Raw genomic sequence first — 24,491 nt, 5'->3', positions numbered from 1 at the left:
GTCCTCACGGACCTGTCACAAACCACTTCGGGCCGACACCAGTCCACGGTCCTCTTTGAAGTAAAAGGCAATGAGCTACTGACCCAGTAAAAAGTCTAGACTGGGGTCGGCCAGCGTTTTCTGTAAAAGATCACAGCGTAAATATTTCAGGCCTTCTGCTTATGGGGTCTCTGCTGTGACTACCCATCTGGTCCATGGTGGCACGAGGCCTTCGACAGCTCGCACACAGACGAGTGAGGCTGGGTGAGGCTGGGCTCCAGCTGTGTGGGCAGAAACAGGTAGTGGGTGGGTTCGGCCACAGGATGGGCACAGACTGCCAGCGCCAGGCCTGGCCCCTGACTCCTGGGACAGTCTCCTAACTGCTCCATTCACATCTGCTCAACTTCCTCAATGTCACCCCTCACTGCAGGGGGACAGGTGTGGTGACGTGACGCTACTGTGACCTGTGCTCCCAGAAGCCTGCAAAGGCCGCAGGGCTCAGCCTCACCGGCCTCCCACGTGCCCTGGTCCCCACTGTGTCCCCTCAGGCCATGCAGCCGTCACGGTGCTCCCTGTGCCCCTCCCCACCCCCCGTGCCTGCTCAGGCTTTGCGCACACTCCCTCGGGTCTCTACTCCTCCCTCCTCCCTGGCTAACTCCTCCCCATCCGCAGTGGGGGTCACTCCGGAGGGAAGGCGCCCAGCCTCTGTTGAGAAGAGATGCCACCAGCAGGAGAGGCCAGAATGTTCAACCTAGGGAACCGGGGAAGGGAGCAGTCATTAATCGCCCCTGGATACAGGATCTGCTCGGATACATAAATAGAACTGGTTCACACTTGGCAGGGTATCTCTCCCTCGCACTTTTTCACATTTGCAATTCAAAGAGAATATACATAGCCGTTTGTATTATATAAAGTGATTATTGCATTGCATTTAGACCAGAGAAGGCATTTGGAGACAGTTTCAGTAAACTATCTTAACCAGTCTAAAAATATTTCTGAACTGTCAACCAGAACACAGAAATCCTCCAGTACTTGAAACTGTTTTGCCGTAACTTGGACAGGTTGGGGGAAGGCGGCACCGATTTCGTCTTCACGTTTGACCAGTGCTGCTCAGCCGCGGTGAAGCGGCCGCACCCGCTGGTGAGGACGCGCAGGCGTGCGGTGCAGGGGACATGCGCGGTGGGGCAGTGTCGGCCGTGGGAACCGCACTGCATGTGCTGTGCAGGCTCCTCATCACCAAAAACAGAAAAAACTACAAGATACGTTTGAAGGGATCACGTGTGAGTGGTCCGGTTAGTATCTGCAGCTGGCTGGCTGGTGCCGCGGAGGCTGCCGCTCACCCTCGGGCTGCGGCAGGTACCGTACAAGGAAAACACGTGGGAGAAAACGTGGAAAAGCCCCCCCGACAGTGAGATACCAGCACGCCTGTTAGCGTGGCCCAAACCCAGAGCGCTGGCGGCGTCCGGAGCTGGTGAAGATGTGGAGCCGCGGGAGCTGTCATTCGTTCGTTGCTGGCGGGAATGCAAAGCGGTGCAGCCACTTGGAAAGGCAATTCGGCAGTTTCTTGCAAAACCAAACATTCTCTTGCGTACAGTGAAGCAATTCGGTTATTGCCTCATATTCCTAGGTGTTTCACCTAATGAAGCTGAATACTCACACTCACACCGAAGCCTGCACACACAGTGAATAGCAGCTTTATTCATGGTTGCCAATAACTAGCGGCAACCAAGAGAGGCGCTTGGACAAACTGGTAATCCATACCATGGGACGTTATTCAGCCAAGAAAAGAAAATGAACTACTGACCCGAGAGGAGGGCTGGAGGAACCTGAGATGCCCCCAGCCCAGGGACAGCCGGTGGCTCGTCAGGTCACAGGGCTAATCACCAAGAGAGCCGGCTGTCATGAGGTTCCTTCCCTCACACGTGTGGTTTCACTAAGCATGCACACGCCAACACATACTCAAAAGATAGAAAAGAGAAAAAGATTCTTCCACAAGGTGGTCATGTTGGTCCTTGCTGACAGGATTATAAAAAGAAATCATTGATTCACACTAAATGGGAAGAACAGGCTGGATTTATGTAGCAACAACTTGGGAATTTTTTCATGGCATTGTTAACATTTCTGATGTCTGCTTCATACCTGGCACTGTGGTGTTACCTCATTTAATCCTGCTATCCCTGAGGTGGGATGGACAGCTCAGCTCTGTAAACTCGAGCCAGCACTGAGCCCGCAAGGATAGGCAGCGCTGAGCCCGCAAGGACAGGCAGCCCTGAGCCCGCAAGGATAGGCAGCGCGCCACGGCCCCTAAACGCGCGAGCTCCGGCTCCTGACCGCAGCACGCTCCCTCGGCCACGGCCGCCTCCTAGGAAGTTAGAAGACATCATTAGCTCCCTCCGGCCTGGGAGTCCCGGAGAAAGGACTGCAGAGCCACTTCAGGGAGAAGTGGAAAACCATTTTCCCTCACGAGCCTTCACTAACAGAGGCCCGCATCCTCTGTGTCCTCGCATGCCATGAGGAGATGTCGAGAGGGAGCAGGGCACACGGGAGTTAATATGCAGAAGAGGTGTGTGACATGCTCTAACACGTTTTAAGTATGTAAATTCCTAAACTTCTTACTAAAGAAGCACATGGCTGCACACAAAATCATTTAATTAATCCTTGAAAACCAGCCTGTTTAATGTCTGTCTTCCTTGCTAGATCCTACACTTAAGGAGTTAGGGACATGGTGTTCATTCATACTGTGATCCCCAACCCCGGCCTTGTGGTCTCTGCCAGGCAGGAGACACTGAAAGGCTGTTTGTTGACTGCGTAAATGGGCACGTCTATGGTATTCAAAGATAGTTCCTATTATATTGAGAAAAATACATATTGAGTATCCAGTTCTAGCTTCTTAAAAGATTTAAACATTCTTTCCAATAATATTTTCCAATACGTTTGTCCAGTAGCCCCTCCCTCCTCTACTGCATAAGGGCAAAGATAAACACACGAGTCCAAGTGAATGCACCAGTGTGTGACACCAGCCAGCCTTTCCCTGGGTGAAGCTGTAGCAAGAAGTCGCATGAAGAATGCTCTGTAGTGACCCACTGGCCTGTCACATGTGGCATTAGCATTGTTCATTGATTTTTTTTCTTATTGATAAATTGGAATTATGTTGAACACATAAAACCACTTGTAGTCACCTGCAGATCTTACAGATACAAATAAATATATCTAACACATAGCATAAAATGAAATCATTGACTTTCAATTGACTACAAAGGAAACCAGTCTTACAGATTGGAAGATGGGGGGCTTTCCAGTAAAAGTCTCCTGTCTGTGTTCTCTCAATTGTTAAATTTTAATGTTTTTATGATTTTATCTCAAACTGTGTCCCGCTTGGCTCTCTTATTCCTGATTACACGTGCAGTGTTGACAAATGGCACCGTCCTCCATGCCGGCCGGCTGACCGAGCTCACCACGTTCACCTATGGCCGGATGGAGCTGCTCCGGCAGGGCGGGCAGCCGTGTCTGGTGGCTGTGTTGGGTCACGCCTTCCGTCAAGTCCTGCACGTGTGTTTGGGTGACACATTCCGTCGTGTCTTGCAGAGCTGCAGGAACTGGAGGGCGGCGGTGGACCTGTGCGGACGCCTCCTCACGGCCCACGGCCAGGGCTACGGCAAGAGCGGGCTGCCCACCAGCCACACGACGGATTCGCTGCAGGTTAGAGCACCGCTGGTTGCTGTGCTTTTATTTGGGCTTATCACAATTTGGAGACACGCAAGGGACCGTGGCCTTTCATGCCAATAGAACAAGCTGAGCACAAAAAAATGGATTTTCATATCCTGAGCTTAATCTCAGTATGAAATGGCCCTGCTTCTTCCTTTGTTATTTATCTGTTTATATTATACCCACGGGAACTGGAATTCTCAGTGTACCCTATTATGAAGTAGCCTTTGTGCACCGCAGAAGCTCACTCCCTGAGTGCTCAGCATTTGATCTCACAGTGGAGATGGGCTCTGGCTTAAGGCTGGCAGGTAGGTTCACCTCTCCCAGTTGGCAACAGCCGGCGCAGGACTCGTGGGAGTGTCTGAACCGGGTGGAAACAGCGGCGTGGGCTGAACACACTTCATTTTTCTCATCGGTAAGGTGAGAATGGATTGGGTCATATTCGACGGTACCTACAATTCTAAAAGTCCTGACCCGGGAGCTCTCTAACGTGCATTCCCAGTTTCCTCCCTGCACGCCACGTGCTGGCCATGTGGGAGCTGCCCTGCTCAGGTGCTTCCCACGCCGTCCTTGCTGGGCCTTGGTTCTCACCATTCCCTGCGCCTGTGGGCCCTTAGCCGGCGGCCTCCGCAGTTCTGCACCCTTCAGGGCTGTGCTCCAGCACGGCCAGTCTCCACAGCCCCTCCTGCTCTCCTGCCCCCCCAGCCCATTTTTGCCATCAGTCTCCACCCCTTCCAGATGATAAACTCTGGAAGGGGCTGTGCTTGTTTATCTCCCTAAACCTGGCCTAGTGCTTTGTACACACACTCGGCTCAATGCAAATTGTTTACTTACTGAGTAAACAATAGTATAAAATTGTTTACATTGTTATTAACCTCAAGATTTTTTTCTTTTCTTTTTTTTTGTTGGAGATGGGGTCTTGCTGTGTTGCCCAGGCTGGACTCGAACTCTTGGGTTCAAGTGATCCTCCCACCTCAGCCTCTCAAGTAGCTGGGACTACAGGCGTGTACTGCCATGCCCACCCAGCTTCCAGAGTATTTTTATAAACATGGTTATACAAAGCTGCAAAGATAGAAAGTGAGATTAGCCCCTGTGTTAATATATTAGAGATCAACCTCTGATACAGATTAATAGGGAATAAGAATTTCTGAAATTGATACATGTAGATAACCTATTGTTCCATTCTATTTTGCGTTTTTAGCTTTGGTTTGTGAGGCTGGCACTACTAGTGAAGTTGGGCCTCTTCCAGAATGCTGAAATGGAATTTGAACCCTTTGGAAACCTTGATCAGCCAGATCTGTATTATGAATACTACCCTCATGTATATCCTGGGCGCAGGGGTAAGGCAGTGCTGTTTACTATTCGTACCTTTGCGTGTATTGTGCTGTGCTTCACTTTGATTTATGAATAATTAGGTATCCTCCGTTCTCTTTATTCACCCAGTCCTGAAAAAGCCAAATAAGTACCTCACAACAAGCCTTGGCTCACAAAACCATCTCGCCCAGCTTTATAAATACCCTAACCTAGCGGTGCTCACTGACGCATTCTGTCTGTTCATTTAACAACCGTTCATCACGCACCTGCTGCGTCAAAGCAGTGTGATTTGCTGCAGGGACTTTGGTGGTGGCCTTTCAAACCATACTGCACAGTAAAAAGTAATTTCATGTCACCACCTAGTACGTATATCTGCATATAAGTGAAACGAAAACATTCCTAAAACAACACTCGTCCTTAGCACGTGGCACTCTCTGTGATGTTTTCTATGAGTGTCTGTTCTGATTTAATTTATTTTCAGAGTCTGTTTATGGCCCCCCCACTGGGTTACGGTTACACCATTGTCTGTAAAACACGGGGCCACAGCATAGGGCAGTTTTAGGAGGGGGGCAAGAAACAAGAAGTGAGGCAGGGAGGCCAGATTACAGAGACCTGTGGGCCACCGGGAGCCTTGAAGTGGAATGTACGTCCCTGGTGGAGGACCTTGTAAATACGTTTGAAACCCCGCACAGAATAGCCAACAGTCTCGGAAGGATGTCTCTGGAGAGGCAGCGTAAACTCAGGCACTGGAAGCCTGGGCTCTGCAGGCAGACTTCCTGGCTGACGCGTGAAACTCGGGCTAGTTAGCTGGTGTCTCTGTGCCCAGCATCCTTATCAGTGGAGCAGGTGATGATCCTGCTTGCTTCCTAGGGCGTCATGAAGATTAAATGATGTCATGTATGTAACTTGCTTGGAACAGTGGCTGGCACATAATTATAATTGCTGCATTTACTGTTTTTCTTATTCTGTTCTGAATTAATCAGTAACACATGTGACATTCAAATACTGCTCTTTTTTTGTAAGATCAACTAGTCAGCATTTGTTGGATGCAGCAGTGGAGCTACAAAGAATGGCCTTGGTTGTCAGGAGACTTAGAGCCTAACTGGAGGTAGAAAATACAAAATAATAACATACAAGAGAGTACAAAGACTTGCTCAATAATAACGAAATAATTGCTATAGAGTTTCAAAAAATTTAAATCAATATTCTTTTTAACTTGGTTGATATTGGTAAGTAAATAGATGAACTAAGAAGGCCAGAAGTAAAAACACGCCTTTCAGCTGCTTCTCGTGCTGTTCTTTCCGTAACACTTGGGTCCTGCTTCCTTGGAGGGGGTACAGGAAAGGACGGGGTCAGCGTCCTCTGTCCTCCACGCTTTGTCCTCGTCAGCTGTCCCTTTCATGTGGCGTTGGCGGGAACTAGTCGGTATTATCCTGAGTTACCCCAGAATGGCAGGGGATTTTTATCATTTTGGGTGTGGGATGCTTGTTGACCTTTAGCCTCACTAGTATCAAAAATGTTTCTCCTTCTGATTAAAGGAATTTACCCCTTGTAGAAAAGAAAAAGTAAAAAGGTAAGTTTTACTACCTAGAAGAGCGCATGAACCGAAGAGATTGTCTTGGCTGGGCGGCATGATTTAGCGGACGGGAACCAAAGCCAAGTGGGCAGATGCAGTCAGGAGGGACCAGCCACCGCACTGTCATCCACAGAGGGGACTCCGCTGCACTGTTATCTGTGGACGTAGACTCAGGCCTTGGTTTGTGACACTTCTTACACCCAGTAGTCTGTCGGGCCCGTCCTGTGCGCCTTCCACACGCCCGGGGAGGACAGACCAAAGCCAGGAGCCACGTGAAGGAGAATGCTCAGAAGTGTGGCCCATCTGCCCAGGCCAGGCCTGGCCAACAGATGGAAGCAGTGAAGTCAGAGGGGTTCTAGGACTTTCTGCGGGGCCCCTTGGTGGCATCACTGGCCTGGTCAGGTAGACACGTCTTTACTTCCTTCCGGGTGTTTCTTCTCCCGCACGCTGGCTGTGAACACGGTCACTGGGGAGCAGGGCTTTCCCCATCCTCGTCTCCGTGAATACATCTCATCCCCGTCCCTCCCTGAGGCCCACCCGTCCACTCTGCACGCAGGTGATTCCCACACCCCCGTGCATTCAGGGAGGTGCAGCCACCGCTGGCTGTTCAAGGAATGCTTTTCTAGCTTGTAAATTAACAGGGCTCCCTGACTGTGTCATCGCCACTCTGTAGCCATTGGAGAGTCCTCCTTTGCATTAAGGCCTTGAGCAAACTTCCAGCCCAAAAAGAGGAGTGTGTCTTTCCCTTCTTAATAGTTGTGATGAAAAGATAGAAAGGTTTAAGCCATTGTTAAATGGGGAAGTTTGGGGATGTTTCTATTTAATCAGTTATGCCTGGTGTCTCTGATAGTCAAGAGACAACTGTGCCCATATTTCTTAGAAGGGGCAGCTGTGTTTTCCTTCAGTATAAAAAAAAAACGTTTTTTCCCTCTAAGGCTGACTGCAGCCTGGCGTCTCTGCCAGCCCTGCCCTTCCCGCCCCGTTCACACTCACAGGAGAGCGTCCGGACCCACCTCTGCGGGCTCTCTGCCTGGACCTGGGAATTGGCAGCTGGTTTCGATAGGTGTTTTGTCTGCTGCCAGCAAAAACTCAGGACTAAGCACACAGGCCCATGTCTTACTGTTCTGACCTCCCAGGTGCCCCGGCCCCCGGCTGCGTGACACGCTCTGGCGTCTTTTCCTGTCGAGGTCCACATACAACAGGACTGTGCATTCAAAACAATGCTGCATGCGTCAGCTGCTGCTGAATTTGTGAGTAAGAGTAAAAGGCGGCGTTTCCTCTGGTGGCCAAACCAAAACCTCCAGCTCCCTTCTCTTTCTGGTCTTTGCCTCCCTGAATGCTCAGCATCCCATTGTAGGTCCGCGTTATAACGTGCTGAACACGCTGCTGCGCGTTCACCCGCCTTTAAGGAGAGAAGTTTGACGGAGAGGACACTGAGCTTCCTTTAAGATAAGGAATAAAAGCTCTTAGTTCAGGTACGGAGCTACCTGGCCTCCTTCCTCTCCTCTTTGAGAACTTCTTTCCTCAGGACGTGCAGTCTGGGCTGGAACGTATCTTCTCATTCTGCCTGACATTAAACTGCACTGGTAAGTGGGTAAAGGGAAGATAGTAGCTATGCATCATTAAGCAGCTAATTTAAATTATGAGATAGACATAAATCATACATATGTTTTAGCTAAAATGTATTAACATTCATCCACAATAGTACACCGAATGTTTACTAATTCTTCTCATTTTGTGGTATAACAAGCATAAATGCAGGATTTTGATTCATTCATTTCATTTTAGCCTGCAATACATAAGCAAAGCAAGTCGTTAAAATGTGCTTTAAAAAGGAGGCTATAATGATATAAACAAATAATTTTTATGAATAAGCTTTAATATATTTCATTTAAATATGGGGCATAATTTTTACCCATTCAGAATATTCATAACAAGACATGTAATGAATCATGCGTAAAAATCATTGTTTTTTTTTTTTGTTTTAAATTTTCATCCAAGAAAGGAATGAACGGTATCATGGCCGATATAGTTCTCTGACATTTCTACCAATTTCAGTCAATTACTTTTAGCCTCCCTTAAAAAAAAAAAAAACAGACAGATTTGCTTCCTCATACTTAGCACTGTCTTTTAATTGGGGGTTTGGGATTCTCCCTCCTGCTCCAGGAGGGGCAGTGAGGACAGTGGCACAGAGCTGAGGTCAGAGCCGCACGAGGTCTGAGTAGCAGCCGACTGTGACCTCGGTTTCCCTCTCTTTACTGGCTCTTCCTGTTTCCTCTGTTGCTCTCCTCGCGCTCCATGCACTGCTTCCGCTCCTGGGCTGGACAGCCACCCCTAGAACCCAGGGCCCAGGAGGCTGGGTTAGAAGCTGCATCAAGCTTTTTGTCAGACTTCATACAGTGGGCGGAGGGGAGGTCCTTGCAGCTCAGGTTTGGTGTTTAGGAACCAGCTGGCTGAGGGTTGAGCAGACTGTCCACATCTTTTCATTAAGTGGCAGCTCCCTGCATCCGTGCGAGACACACGTAAAGGCCGTGCAGCTTCGGTGACCTCAGACGTGGCACGTGAAACTCAGCGACTGAGCTCTTCTGTCTGTGGTTGTCATACGGCTTCGGGAAACTCAGGATCGTGTTGGTCACGCTGGTAGAAGATGTCAAAACAATAAAAATAGTTTGCGGTAAACTTGCTCTTAGCCACTGTCTTATCTCTAAAACTTGAACTTCAGTTGCATAGTGATACCGTGTATCATGTGTCTCCAGGGACAGAGAAGAAGATAAGTTTATCTTCTCTCCTGTTTGTAGTTCTCTGACTTTGAAACAGAGTCCCCTGTTTGTGAATCCTAATCACAGTTCAGGTAGAGCACTGCTTAGCTACCCAGGATCCAGATGGAATGATTTGTGCACATTCAGATATTTTGATTTTTCTGTATTGTTCACATCTATAGACTATTTACTTTTATTTTATTTTTTTTACTATTTTAATAGGTTTTTAAATACAAATATGTTAACACTCAAACAATTGACAAATATAACCATTCTTCATGTTGGCTTCAGACCTTTTTGTAATAATGGAAGTGTCCATTACTGTTCCAGCCTGTGCCACAATCTCATCCCTTCCCGGAGGCAGTCACAAGTGTGGAGTTGTGTCTCCTTCCAGATCGTGTTTTTATGCACTCACTTCATACACACACACGGAAATACAGACATTTTTAGATATCTCAAGAGAGTATTGTCTTACGTGCTTTTTAAATGTAATTCACAAGAGCATCTTTCTTCATTTTGCTTTTCCTTTTCCCACTTAACCTCATTCATATCCATCCACGCCCATGAGGATGCACAATTAGGATTTTCCAGTCTGGGCTCTCATGAACAATGGTGTTACAAACATCCTTGTACATTTCTCTTTGTACACACGTTCAAGAGGTTCTCTGAGGTATTAATATAAATTAAAAGTGGCATTGTGAGGTAGCATGGCATTTGTGTTTTCAGTTTTGTAAGAAACAGTCCAATTCCTTTCCAAAGTAGCGATATGAATTTCCACTCCCAACAACAGTGGATGTTTTGTTTCCCTACTTGTATATCACTAAGTACGGTCAGACTTTTACCTGGTGGGTCTGAAATTCTGCCTCTTGTTGTAACTTACGTCTTTTGACCCCTGCCCGGTTCTCGTGTCCTTTGTGGGAGTGTCCTTTCAGGGGCTCACGCGTTCATAGTCGTGGCCTGAGTTTCTGTTGGGTTATCTTTCTGTTGTGGATTTGTTGATGTTCTTTCTATAGTTTAGGTATTTAATACTTTGCTATGCATTTTGGAAATATTCTTTCCAACCCTGAAAAAAATTCTAATTTAAAAATACCAATGTAGGCTAGGCGCGGTGGCTCACGCCTGTAATCCTAGCACTCTGGGAGGCCGAGGCGGGAGGATTGCTCAAGGTCAGGAGTTCGAGACCAGTGTGAGCAAGAGTAAGACCCCCATCTCTACTAAAAATAGAAAGAAATTATCTGGACAGCTAAAAATACATATAGAAAAAATTAGCTGGTCATGGTGGTGCATGCCTGTAGTCCCAGCTACTCGAGAGGCTGAGGCAGGAGGATCGCTTAAGCCCAGGAGTTTGAGGTTGCCGTGAGCGAGGCTGATGCCACAGCACTCTAGCCCGGGCAACAGAGTGAGACTCTGTCTCAAAAAAATAAATAAATAAAATAAAAATACCAACGTAACCATTTCTGTTTGAAAAGTAATTCATTTTAGGAGTATCGTCTTGATTCCACGTACCATCACATCAGGAATAATAGACCGATGTAAACTGACCAACCGTATGTCACGGCCAAGTGAGAGAAGTAAAGGCACCTGTGCACAGCTTTCTGACACGCTTTCCTGTCTGAGCTGCGGCGCACTGTTGCTCAGCCCCGCTTGTGCCTCACTGAAGAAGAGCAAAGCTGCTAAGGTTGGGCAGAGGGCACGGCGGGGTCCCTTCACGTTCTGCATGCAGGTGGCACCAGCTTGCCTGTGTCCAGCCCAGGCTTCACGCAACCTGGCCGCATCTATGTCTTCTGGTTTGCACAGGAAGCTCCAGAGATGACGCGATCCGCCAGCACGGACGCCCAGGAGTGGGAAGGGGCGGGAAGCGGCCTGGCTGCTGCGATGAAGCTGAGCTGCCCCCTTTTCCCTTTCACTTTTCACCACCCAGCACGGAGGCCTGGGTGATGTCTGGCACGTTTGTCTCCTCTGTAGTGGCAGTGTGAGTCTTCGGCACGACAGGGGACTGTCTAAAATAAATTTTGTAGGAGTATTTTCATTTAATGTTTTCTAAATGATTAATGAGAACGCTTCTACAGTATTTATAGCAACCTAGATTTCATCTGGTCACAAGGACACGTGGTAATATCCAGAGAAACAGATCCACTAGGAATTCTCTTTCCTTACAGGGTTTGACTACCCCTCTCCCCCGCTCCCTGCAGGAGAGAGACAGGCCCTGGGGCTGCTGCGGAGCCCTGCATGTGTCATCTTGCCTGACAGCCGTCCTCAGCACCAGGGTTTTACTGAGATTCCCAGTGTAGCTCTTCTGAGACGGGCTGGGTTTGGCCACTGAGAGAATCAGTTTAAAGATACTTTTATGTGCATTTATGTAAAACAAACAAAAGTGTGAATTACATTAAAGCAGCTTGTATATGTATTTTATTAAAGAGAAGGAATGGTTTCCTTGAGAAAGATGACCATGTCTCTCATTTTGCATATCCAGTGCCTAGCCTTGTGCTTGGCACTTAAAACAAAACGTGCTGAATAAATGTCTGTTGAAGTAACACGTTCCACCTAGAATTAATAGGCAGTGTTTCTTCAGCTGTTTTCTTGTTTTGATTCTACGAACAGCATATTTTTTCTAGGCAGGGGTGTTTTTCTTTCTGATTTGATTTCCTTCATTTTTCTTTTTCGTATGAGGCTGTGTATGTGTGTTCCTTTTGATTTTTCTTCTTTAAGATTTTTAATCTATACAAGACCGTTTCACTGACTCAAGTCAACCAGGAGGAAGCCACCTTCCTGCTTCAGTCGCTGCTTTGTTCCGGGTGTTTCTAAGAAAGACACAAATACGGCGAGGTGTTGGAGGAAGAGACGGCCCAGGCTGCCGGTCACCGTCTCCCCTTGTGTTTGTGTCTGCCGGGGAGAGTCCCGTGTCCAGATGCCAGTCAAGGGAGCCCGTTAGGATCGCTGGCTGCGGCTTCCGCCCCGAGGCTGGGAGGGATGCTGCCAGAACCTTCCGGCTGAGGCTGACATTCGCGGCAGAGGGGCCTGCGTGGTTGCGTGTTGGCAGGTTTTGATGAATTGGCAGAAACTAGGGAACGTTTCTGTGCACACGGAGAAGACGGGGAGGGGACAGTGCCGGCACTGGGGAAACGGCCGTCCTCCTGCCACAGGGCCCAGGCAGGCGCCCTCAGGCCGGGTTTCTGTGTGGACCGCAGGGCGGGACGGCGGAGCAGGCGCCTGTCACCCTCCATGGGACGCAGGTGCCCAGAGTTCCTTGGAGACACTGTTGACTTTCAAGTGTTGTGTCAGGAGCGGGGGAAGAGCTCATTAATATTTTTTAAAATAATATGTTAAAATTATTTTCTTTTTAAAAAATGTGTTTTAATTCTGAAAGAATTTTGCTACATTAATATCAGTTTTATTTGTGATTTTATTCAACATGCCCCTCAAATTCAAGGAGGAAAGGGGCAAATTTTGTTCACAAAATGTCCTGCCCAGGCCCTTAACAGGCAGTATCAGTGGCAGCTCCTCAGCACGTGTGAGATTTCGGAAGCGCCGAGAAGGTGTGTTTGTCGCAGAAGCACCGACCACAGCTCATCCTCCTGCTCTTGGCGGCAGAGCAGAGCCCGTGGGGGGCCCGTGTTTGGCCCCCACAGCTCTCTGCTGTCCAAAACTAAAGTTCAGGCAGAATTTCTCCACTTTCCTTGCCTTACCCCCGTGTAGTCTTTAAATGCCTGTATGGTTGTTTTTTGGGGTTTTTTTTTTTTTTTTTTGAGACGGAGTCTCACTCTGTTGCCCAGGCTAGAGTGCCATGGTGTCAGCCTAGCTCACAGCAACCTCAAACTCCTGGGCTCAAGTGATCCTCCTGCCTCAGCCTCCTAAGTAGCTGGGACTACAGGTACACACCACCACACCTGGCTAATTTGTATTTTTTTAATTTTTTTTTTTTTTTTTTTTTTAGAGATGGGGTCTCACTATATTGCCCAGGCTGGTCTCAAATTTCTGGCCTCAAGGGATCCTCCCACCCTGACCTCCCAAAGTGCTAGGATTACAGACATAAGCCACCATACCCAGCCTCTTTTTATATATTGTTGGATTTGATTGCTAATTTTTTGTTGAATTCAATGCTATTATATTTGATTTTCTAATTTTATTGAGGATTTTTACATTTATGTTTATAAGTGGCATTGTTCCACAGTTTTCTTGTAATGTCTTTTTCTGGTTTGGGTATTAGAGTAACGAATGTTGGGCACACATGGTAAATTCGTATGTGTTGCTCTGCCTCTGTTTTCTGTAGGAGATCGTAGAGAATTAGTATCATTTCTTCTGCAAATGTTTGGTGGAATTCACTACTAAAACCATCTGGAGTCTGGGGCTGGGGCTTTTTTTTTGGAAAGCTTTTATTTTATCTAGGTTACCAAGCTTGTGGACATAGAGCTGTTCATAATAGTTCGTTATCCTTTTAGTGTCTATGGGATCAGTAGTAATGATCTCTCTTTCGTTTCTGGTATTAGTAGTTGATGTCTTCTCTTTTCTTGGTTAGCCTGGAGAGAGGTTGATCGATTGTATTAATCTTGTCAAAGAATAAGCTTTTGGTTTTGTTGCTTTTATCTATTAATTTCCTGTTTTCAATGTCATTGATTTCGGCTCTAATTTTTATTTCTTTTCTTCTGCTTACTTTAGGCTTCCATTGCTCATCTGTCTCTAGTTTCCTGAGGTGAAGACTTAGATTATTGATTTTAGATCTTTTTTTCCTAATTTATGCATTTAATGCTAAAAAATTCCCTCTGGGCACTGCTCTTGCTGCATCCTACAAATTTTGATAAGTTGTACTTTTATTTTAATTTAGTTCAAAGTATTTTCACATGTCCTTTTAAATGCAGAAACTTGCCCAGGTTTGTGGGCAATTGTCATGGTAAAGTGCGGATAACTCGGGCCACCTTTTCATTTATACAGCTGATTTACAAATTGGGTTTGAGAACTTCCAGTGGAGTCTTGTTCTGTGCTTAGCTTATAGAACTCAAAGGGTTCTTGGTACATTCTCTCCCTAGAGGTAAATTCTAACTGTGTAGGAGCGATTATTGCCTGTTCTCCACTTGGTGCAGAGGGTGGAAATGACACGATGTACATAGGACTTGCCACATAGGGCCAGTCCCACATTTAGTCACACTGGTGGCCAAGAAACTTTTCTTCCTGGGAAACTGAAACGGCTCATGCCATAAATTCAACTCAGTCATTTATCCTCTTCAGACAGAAATCATTTTAAATTCAACAATTATCTTTCTTTTCTCCAGACTTATATTCACAATGAAACTATTTTCCATAGTGTTCCTTATTTTTGACTATCCTTTCTGAACCTTCTTATTAAAGACCATAAACAAAAAGCTGCCCCAGTGTGGTTCGCGGTGCACCCTCGGTGCTGGTTAACGAATAGCCCGACGGATGGAGGCCAGAGGTTGGGCCTCCGGCAGACGCCACACCGCTTGTTTTCTCAGCATCTTCCAGACTGTGTTCCGGATCTGAGCATTAACAGCTCAGGACTATTGTAACAAGTCCTTTGCGGAATCTGTGTGATTGCCGTCTGCTGGCGTTTCCATGGTTATCTCATTCATGTTCAGCGCAGGCTGTGTGATGGTTTGGTGTACTTAGTATGTATCATACGGACCAGATTCCGATCCTATTACACGAGAAAGCTCGCTCGCCTGGGAGGTGACACAGCCACATTTGGACCCTGTCGTGCGTTCTCCTCCCTCTGCCCCACAGGCTCACAGAGCCAGGGCAGCCCTGGGGAGGGACTTCTCCCATCCAGCTCCCCCGCCTCCCGCCGGGATGTCTCAGAGACAGAATATGGGCCCCCGGGGCCCCACTGAGAACAGGGGCCCATCTGCCCTCCGCAGAATGTGGCCTGAGACGCACCCCACTCTGCTTCCCTGCTGGTTTCCCCTGAAGCACTTCTGGAACCGTCACTTGCTCACACGTTCTCCCTTCGGAGTCTCTGGGGAGCCCAAGCTAAGCAGCCTTCTACCTGAGCGTGCTGTGCGGAGGAAATACTAAGGGTTACCTGAGCATGCTCTCTTTTATCTTATTGGAGGAGGGGCTGGCTCTACTGTTTATTCGTTCTGTGATAGTTTCTACATGTTCGCAGTGTAGCTATGGGAATAGTGGTCACATCCACCTGTCTCCTTGGATAATTTTCTAGACATACACAGATAGCGCTTTGTAGAGAAATGCAGCATGTATGTTATAGCTGACACCATTGAATATCTCTCACCAAGACATAGAGGGGTCTGTCGTCATTTCCACTGGGACCTCTGAAGACGCCTCTGTCAGGTGTGCCAGGTATGAAGGTGTGCGCAGTCACAGCAACAAACTGCCTCAACTTTGGTTTTGCTCCTAGGCTCCATGGTCCCCTTCTCGATGCGCATCTTACACGCGGAACTTCAGCAGTACCTGGGGAATCCACAGGAGTCGCTGGACAGACTGCACAGGGTGAAGACCGTCTGCAGCAAGGTAACGGTGGCGTTTCGCACCCCCACCCCCGCCCAGAGAGTGCACCCGCGGTCCCCTCCTCAAGAGCGCACACTGCAGGGTCCCTACACATCCCACCCAATGACAGTGACACCGTCGCCACCTCTTCCCTCGGAAGGCGAGGTGACCCTACTCCTACAACCAGGTATTCCTTGTGTATTCCTTGCTCGTGCTGAAAGCTTTCTTAGGGGTGGCGGATGGTTTTTGGCAGAGCTTGAGCCCTGAAATCCTTATTCCTCAGTATTGTCGGTAGATGAAAAGCAGAAATGCTTTCCGTGTGAGGGAATCACACACGTGAACACGTGCCCGGGCAGCCAGCTGAGTGCTTGAGCATGTGGGACCCCTCGTGTGTCCCGGAAGTGCTTGTAAGCACCTGCTCCGTGCCAGACAGAGGCACTGGAGCAATAGGAAAGAGACGGTGGTCTCATTTCCCAGAGTCAAAGCAGGCGGCACTGTGCGCCAGCCACAGTCACTCGTAATACTGATGCAAAGGCACGTGCAGTTCAGAATGCCTTCCCAGTTCTCGGTTGTGAAGTGACAGTTACGTGGAAGGCACCAAACTGGCATCAGCAGAAGATCAAATTACGACATTAAGTGATATTAGGAAGAAACGTAGGGTTTAGATTCGTTGCTGTTTACAGTCTGTGGGCATCACTGCCCTCTTGATTCTTTGTCTCAGATTAGGATAATACTGCCTTGCTGCCCACCTCATGGGGTTCCCGTGCAGGGTAAATGAAATAGGACATGCGCAAGTGCTTTGAAAACCATGAAAAACAAGCAGTTATTAAGAGCCAGCAGCATATTGTAATTTTTGGAAAAAATAAGGTCATATTTGTCATTCCCCCATTCATTTCCCAGCTATTATGGAAGTTTCGTGGGGTCCCAGGGTGGTGGTGGTGTCGTATCCCAGCAAGGGAGCAATGGCCTTCCTCACCTGTGCGGAAGGCAGCCCTCCCTAGGGCAGACGCAGGCATCTCTGGGCACCCACTACCCTTGGGCTTTCTATCTGCTTCAATTTTTTTAAAAACCATAACTTAAAAGATAAAAAGAAAAGTTGGCTTTTATAAGTTTTATAACTTTTATAAGTTACTTACTTATGCTATGATCAGTTGATCGGAAATTGTGTTACCAACTTTTTTTTATATTGTACCACTTTCTTAAATCTTAAAACAGTTAAATTATTTATTTTCAAAAATAGGAAGCACATAAATTGAGAAATTCTAAATCAGTGACTTTCTAAATTGTACACAGTTGATTTTTTCATTAACCTCGATATCACAGTGTGGGAAATTTTTATAGTATTTGAGAGAAAACTCTGTGTCATAGGGTGATTTGAAGTTGGAAAAGACAAATCAGCTGAAATAGTTTTGCAAGTCAGTTTTCCTGGTCCTAAAGTATTTCCTGTTTACAGTATGGAGCTCCTTGAATGCATGATGCAGTGTAACCATCAGAGGAACCACTCAGCACCAGCTGTGGGGGAAGGGGGCAGTAGAGAGCAGGGGAGGGGCAGAGAGTGGGGTCCGCCTGGGCCACGGCTCCAGCACGGGCACTTATCTGCCGGACAGACACCTGTGTGTCCTCATGAGTCTGCTACTGTTGTTAAGCATTTTTCAAATACCTGCTCATTGAATTCTCCTAGCAGCCCTATAAAGGAGGGGTGGGGGGAGGGGGTTCTTCCCAATTTACAGGTGGGACGTGAGCAGGGAGGGTGGCGCCTGTCTTAGGCCGAGCCACGTGGCTTCAGAGACCTCGTCCTTGAGCACCGCTCTGCAGTTCGGTCTGCACAGGTGAGGAAGGCCATTTGCTCCCTTGCTGGGATACGGACACCACCACCATCCTGGGACCCCACGAAACTTCCATAATAGCCGGGAAATGAACGGGGGAATTTGACAAATATGACCTTATTTTTTCCAAAAATTACAATATGCTGCTGGCTCCTAATAACTGGTTGTTTTTCATGGTTTTCAAAGCACTTGCACGTGCCCTGTTTCATTTACCCTGCACGGGAACCCCTGAGTGGGCAGCAAGGCAGTATTGCCCCTTTGAAATTCGGCCGCCAAGATACTGTATTTCTTCTCCCCCAAATACAGTTTCTTCCCTGATGCCTTGTAAAGCAGCAGTTCTAAAGTTTGGTCTTATCCATCAATTTGACAGTGCCGGAAATTTTAGCAACTCTCTACTGCACTTGCTTTTGCCAAAAATCGAGCTCCCGTAGGTTCAGGGAACTGTGGACTCTCTAAGTGGGTGCGGAGCGTCCAACAGAGTGAGAAGAAATTAGTGGAGAGTGTTAGATCTTATTTCCCTCAGTGCCGTTTCCCATCACGCCTCCTCACTTTATGTGCCCCCCTCTGCCTGCCCTGCCCTCTGTCCCTGCCTCACGCCTCTCAGCCCAGCGACGACAGCGTCACACTCCCCGTCCTGTGTGCTCGGGCTGCTTAGGGAAGCCAGCACCGTGCAGTTTGCCTGGCTGTTCCCAGCGTCAGTTGCTGAGCTGGGCCACACCCAGGCTGAGCTCACACGTCCTCTCGCGTCTTTAGGGGGGATTGGAACAGGCAGGAGGCCAGTACTGGGGCTGCACGTGTGGCCGCTGGCTGGCCAGGAGCCTCAGTGTTGATCTGAGATGCTTAACTCAGGGACAGTCTGCAAAACTGGGATCGTCGTTTCTAGAAAGCAAGCAAGTAAGTTATTTGGTCGATATTGCCCAAGAACTCTCTGTCCCATTTGTTTTCATTGCTTGTGTGGCATCTGCTGTTGTTCTTCAAAGCAGTTTTCCAGGCTGGAGGTCAGGAACGACTGTGGAATCAAATGCTTTGGACAGGGGTAAATGATAGAGCAAGCACCAAACCAGGGCAGTGGCAGGTTTTCATCCCGAGGTAATCAGACGATGCAGGCCGCTCAGAGCACGAGCGTGCTGCCGTGTGCGCGATGTGCTCTGAGCCCTGCGGCCCGACGACGGCCAGGTCTTCTCGGGCCCGTTCCCAGCGTGGGTTTCCCACACCCACTGTGACTGCAGAGCGAGGTGCGGAGAGGGCGGAGCAGCGCGGGGGGCAGAGGGCAGCGCAGCACCCGCACCCGCTGGCGCCTCCTCCGTGCAGCGCTGAGATGGCGTTCAGCTCTTGGGGAGCGGCCAAGCGGAGTTGTCCCCTGTCACTTCCGTCATGGGCGGGTCACAAGCCAGAGTTGCACAGTTTAAGATGCTCAGGTAGCAGAGGAGGAGGCTGGTCATGACGCGAACTGCTGAGCGTGCTGTGGTGTCCACGTGGCCACCCCACGCCACGGCCGTCCTGTGGGCAAGTGTCTGTGACATAGCACTGATTTCCACAGCCAGCCTGCAGAATCACAGTTACGATGTGACCCGCTGAAATGGCTGACACGTGTTGGAGCAGAGATACCGATGTGGGAGTGAGGGAGACCAGGTGACCATTTTAGTTCCTTTTATCTTCAAGTCTTACACAACACATGTATTAATTTTATAATTAGACTTTTGTCTATTGAAAAAAATTAAACGAGGTCCATGGGGCAAAGAGAAAGTGAAATGAAGCCAGCAGTGCCGCTGTGAGGTAGAAGGGTGCCGGGGTGAACGCGGAGCCGGGGTGAACGCGGAGCCGGGGTGAACGCGGAGCCGGGGTGAACGCGGAGCCGGGGTGAACGCGGTGCCGGGGTGAACGCGGAGCCGGGGTGAACGCCGTGCCGGGGTGAACGCGGAGCCGGGGTGAACGCGGTGCCGGGGTGAACGCGGAGCCGGGGTGAACGCGGAGCCGGGGTGAACGCGGAGCCGGGGTGAACGCCGTGCCGGGGTGAACGCGGAGCCGGGGTGAACGCCGTGCCGGGGTGAACGCGGAGCCGGGGTGAACGCGGAGCCGGGGTGAACGCGGTGCCGGGGTGAACGCGGAGCCGGGGTGAACGCGGAGCCGGGGTGAACGCGGAGCCGGGGTGAACGCGGTGCCGGGGTGAACGCGGAGCCGGGGTGAACGCGGAGCCGGGGTGAACGCGGAGCCGGGGTGAACGCGGAGCCGGGGTGAACGCCGTGCCGGGGTGAACGCGGAGCCGGGGTGAACGCGGAGCCGGGGTGAACGCGGTGCCGGGGTGAACGCGGAGCCGGGGTGAACGCGGAGCCGGGGTGAACGCGGAGCCGGGGTGAACGCGGAGCCGGGGTGAACGCGGAGCCGGGGTGAACGCCGTGCCGGGGTGAACGCCGTGCCGGGGTGAACGCGGAGCCGGGGTGAACGCGGAGCCGGGGTGAACGCGGAGCCGGGGTGAACGCCGTGCCGGGGTGAACGCGGAGCCGGGGTGAACGCGGAGCCGGGGTGAACGCGGAGCCGGGGTGAACGCGGAGCCGGGGTGAACGCGGTGCCGGGGTGAACGCGGAGCCGGGGTGAACGCGGTGCCGGGGTGAACGCGGTGCCGGGGTGAACGCGGTGCCGGGGTGAACGCCGTGCCGGGCTCCTGGCCACCAGCGCAGGGTGGGAAGCAGACCCCGCGGCAGAGTTCAGCTTCCGCACGCGACTCGGCAGTGACTGGCGTCCGTGTGCGCGGCGTGTGAGTGGTAGGCGTCGTTAGGACGATGTGGTGCGTGTTCATGTGGGGCCCGGTTTTAGCAGGACGTCACTTATGATCTTTGCCAAGTGCTCCAAAGTACTGGTTTTACCTATTGTCTTTGCGCCATTTAGTGAATCAGTAAATGTTTGGTGCAAATATAATTACATCAGTGAAGAAGAAAATACCATGACTTAAAATAAATTTCCCATGCTGCCCTGGCGTGGGAGAGTTAATGGCCGCACTGTCTGCAGCACCAGACGCCTCTGTCCCCGACCTGCTCCTCTCGCCTGCTCTGCGGGCGTCTCCACCTTCAGGTCCAAGAGAACTTTGCAGACCGTTTGGGAAGAGCCAGGCAGACACAATTCTAGAAGCCGTCTGCGTAGACAGACACAGTCCAGACACAATGTGTTGCTGGTGTGGACATGCAAAGTCCCAAGGGAACTCCCTTGTTCCCTCCAACCCTGCAGCCACCACCTCCCCAGCTCGGCCGGGCCGAGGGGCCCATGTTCCAAGAAGCGTTTCTTCAGCGACTCAGCCCTGGCTGGGGGAGGCAAGGAGACAGGACGTGTTTGTGCACTCGGACAAAGAAAGATACTCAACGTCAGCATGGTTTGCATCTCTACTGATGATTGCTAAAATGGTAGCAGTGGGAACTTGCTTTTTAGGAAGGGTTAATATCTTTCCTAGAAGGGACTTCTGACAGATGGACATCTTCAGTTCTGCTATTTTATTTGTAAACAAAGTTAGAAATGCTACTGAGAACAGCCATTGTTGGCCTCCAGTGTGCTCAGGGCCAGCTGCTCAGTGGGGTGGTGGTCAGCACGGCAACGGCAGCCTCGGCTGACCCGGAGGTTCCGTTGCCCAGGTCGTCTGCTGCTCCGGCAGAGAACAATGTGGCTTGCTCAGATGGGATGGGGCGACTGGCGAGCAGAGAGAAGACAGGAAAGACTGAATGAGGATCATTCCTGTGTCCTCAGTGGAGGCCACGTCCCTGCCCTTTGCCATGGGAGCCCGTGCTCCTAGTGCCCCAGCTGTGCTCAGAATTGGGGAACCAGAGATGCCAAATGGGGTGGGCGTCCCTTGTCATGGGGTTCGCAAGATTGATATTGTGACCCAGCTCACGATGGGAATTCACACCTTCAGAGCCCTCTAGAGTGCAGCATTGCAAACCCAAGGACGTGGCTTGGGAACGCCCAACAGTGCCACGCGGCCACTCCAACCCAGCGCTAAATCTGATGCCCCGGCCGTGAACCACAGGGCCGCGGAGCCAGCAGATGATCCAGCCCTGAGCGTCATGATGGCGCAGAGAAAAGCAGGCTTTGATGTGATTTAAAAGGTCCTACATTCTGCATTCTTTGCTTCGTTTTTCTTGGCACTGTATGTTCTCTCAGTCTGTGATCTGAGTGGAAAAAGAATGTATTTTCAGGGCATGAAGGCCCCAAAGGACACTGCCCCCTCCCCCTAGGCAGTGTTTGTGAGAGTGGCTTTGGAGCCAGGCTGGCAGCCTGGAACCTTTCGGGTATGACCCTGACCCCCTGGCTGTGGGACGGCTGCCCAGCCCGCGCCAGCCGCGCCTCCTGTCTGCAAACGCGGCCCATCACTGACCGCCTGCGCTGCCGAGAGGCTGGGTTAGTGGCACACGCAAGTGACTGCACCAGCCTGGTACGTGGCAAGTATTTGATAGCTCTTTAAGTGCCTTGGAGCAGCTCCAAGAAACCTCTTTTCACTTTGGAAAGTGTCTTTTCTGAAAGGTCCCCCAGGAGGCTTGGTGGGGATGGGAAGGTCCTCGGACTCCAGAGAAATCTGAGGCTCTCGGGGTCGGACCGTCTAACCGTTAGGAGGGTCTTCGGGTTCTTGCATTAGCGCTGGCTTCTCAGCAGTCTGTATACCGGAAGCCTCGTGAATAAAACCAGTTCCCCACACCTGTCTCACCCCAACCCACAACCCCTGACAGCCGCCAAGGGGACAGCCTCCTCCAGTCTGCGGTCCCCAGACCAAAGGTGTCAGATACCTACTAGAACACCTGCTTCACCTCCTCCCCAAACCACTGCATATGATTCAGAACATGGATTTGGGTCTCTTTAAATATGAATAGGTTACAAATTGCTTTTTTAAATACGGTTTGAGATCAAGCAGTATTGGTTATAAATGGAGTCAGGCAGCTGGGATACTCATTCAAGGCATATAATTTTCTCTTTGGACAAAACACAACCAGGTTTTCTATTTTGAATAATACACCTTCCCTCCCCTGCTGTGGCGGGTGTTGACAGCTGTCTGCGTTGTTCAGCAAAGCCCGTCCCTCCCAGAGCCGGCCCAGGGCATTCTCCCCTCCACACTGGTCGGCCCCTCCGCGCCACCCAGGACCGCCGAGTCCGGCACCGTCTCTTCCAGCCCGACAGTGTCGCCGCTGTCGTCTCCTCCTCACTCCCCCCCTTCAGTCCACGCAGCTTCTCGTGACTGCAGCTGCTTCCAGAGATGAGCTCATTCTAACATACCCAGTGAGGAACCCATTTCAACATTTCCAAATTAGAGAAAACTAAGCCTCCAAAGTGATTGAGTACATTGACCTTAATACACCATTTCTCATGGGAAGCCTTAAATAAAAAGTGCTGGGTAGCTTTGATTTACCTGTGTGTTGATTACCTATTGCTGCATAACAAATGACTCCAAGACTCTGTGGCTTAAAACAGCGGCGATCCGTGGTCTCACTGCGTCTGTGGGTCTTGAGTCTGCAGCAGCTTCCAGGTGGTTCTGGCTCAGGGCATCTCTTGAGGCCGCAGTCGGGATGTCAGCAGGGCCACATCATCCGAAGGCTCGGCTGGGGCTGGAGCATCAGCCCCCGGGTCTCCCTCACATGCGTGTCGAGCTCTGCTGCGCGCGGGCAGGTGGGCCTTTCCTCGGGCTGCTTGGGTGTCCTCACACCGTGGCTGCTGCTCCCTGCAGAGAAGTTGAAAGAGAGAGGGAGGGAGGGAGGGAGCAAGGAGGAAGGGACAGTGCCTTTCCTGACTTAGTCTTGGAGTCACAGTGTCACTTCACCTGATGGAGTTTGTTAGAAGAGTGCAGCCCACATGAAGGGAACGGGAATGAGGCTCCGCATTTTGAGGAGTGTTCCAGAATGTGGGGAGGTGTTTCCAACCACCTCGCCTTGATCAGTCAGCTGGGGTCTCTCACGCTTCAGGACTCACAGGCCCCGTATTAGCCTTCAGGAGAAGAGCCAGTCCCCACCCCCGTCCCTTCCCGAGGGTCTGAGCTTGACCCTGCAAGGTGCAGGCCTGGGCGGGCGTTTGGCCGCTGGTGCCAGGCTCCTGCTCCAGGAGGCCCCCCTCAACTAGAGCAGGTCTGGTCGGGGGCCCTGAAACTGCCTCCCAGCCCCCTGCCCCCCAGCCCCCTGCCTCGAAGCCAGAGCTCAGCACAGCTCACAGGTCTCCCCTCCCCCGAGGCGCAGCCCACAGCAGCCAGGGACGCTCCTGGAAGTCTCAAAGATCCACTTAATGTTTGCCAGTCAGTGCAGCATTGATCTCATTGCTCCCAAATCACACACATCTAAACCTTTCACGGTTTATTACAAGGATAAGGGTGGAAGAGAAACCACAGTGAAAGCCTGAGACAGTGGGATTTTTAGATTTCTGGTTGCTTCTCCTCTTATTTGTAATTAATCTTCATTCAGCACTTTTAAAGTTTACGAAACACTTCAAGTATATTCTCACTGGAGTTCCATAATTTGTATTATGGGCATATGAAAATGGGATCTAAGGAAATAGAAATTTGGAGAAGTTAGCTTAAAGTCAGCCTGACCTTGAACCTGCATCCTCGGATGCCAGACATCTCTGTTCTCGGTACTGTGCCACTGTGCTCTGCAGGTAGAAAGCACGAAGGTGCTTCTGCAAATGGGTGTGGCAGCGCCTCCTCCTCAGGTTTATTTCTGTGATTAAACAAACACTGCTTGTGCTTTGAAACCATCATGCACCCACATCTCTAAAACATACAGTGCCCAGTAGTTGACGGTGTTTATTGAGCCCTGCCTACACCGATGGTCAAGGCCAACAGCTCCACAGAGCTCTCCACCCATCCAGAACCAGTCAGGGACTGCTCCCGTGTGACGCGCAGGAAGGCGTCTG

The 24,491-nt window shown here is 50.2% G+C and overlaps 1 protein-coding gene across 2 annotated transcripts in view; it reads left to right on the top strand.

Moving 5' to 3' along the window:
* TRAPPC12 (trafficking protein particle complex subunit 12) overlaps positions 1–24,491 on the top strand; it is a 385,261-nt gene that overhangs the window by 341,579 nt on the left and 19,191 nt on the right. For both annotated transcript variants that reach the window (XM_069494185.1, XM_069494184.1), the window contains 3 exons: positions 3,565–3,678; positions 4,886–5,024; positions 15,704–15,816. In XM_069494185.1, the coding sequence (XP_069350286.1) occupies positions 3,565–3,678; positions 4,886–5,024; positions 15,704–15,816 (366 nt within the window). The remainder of the gene's footprint in view (positions 1–3,564; positions 3,679–4,885; positions 5,025–15,703; positions 15,817–24,491) is intronic.

Source organism: Eulemur rufifrons, chromosome 19, assembly GCF_041146395.1.
Source record: "Eulemur rufifrons isolate Redbay chromosome 19, OSU_ERuf_1, whole genome shotgun sequence".
NCBI classification, from domain to species: Eukaryota; Metazoa; Chordata; class Mammalia; order Primates; family Lemuridae; genus Eulemur; species Eulemur rufifrons.
This window is presented reverse-complemented; position numbering and strand designations above follow the sequence as displayed.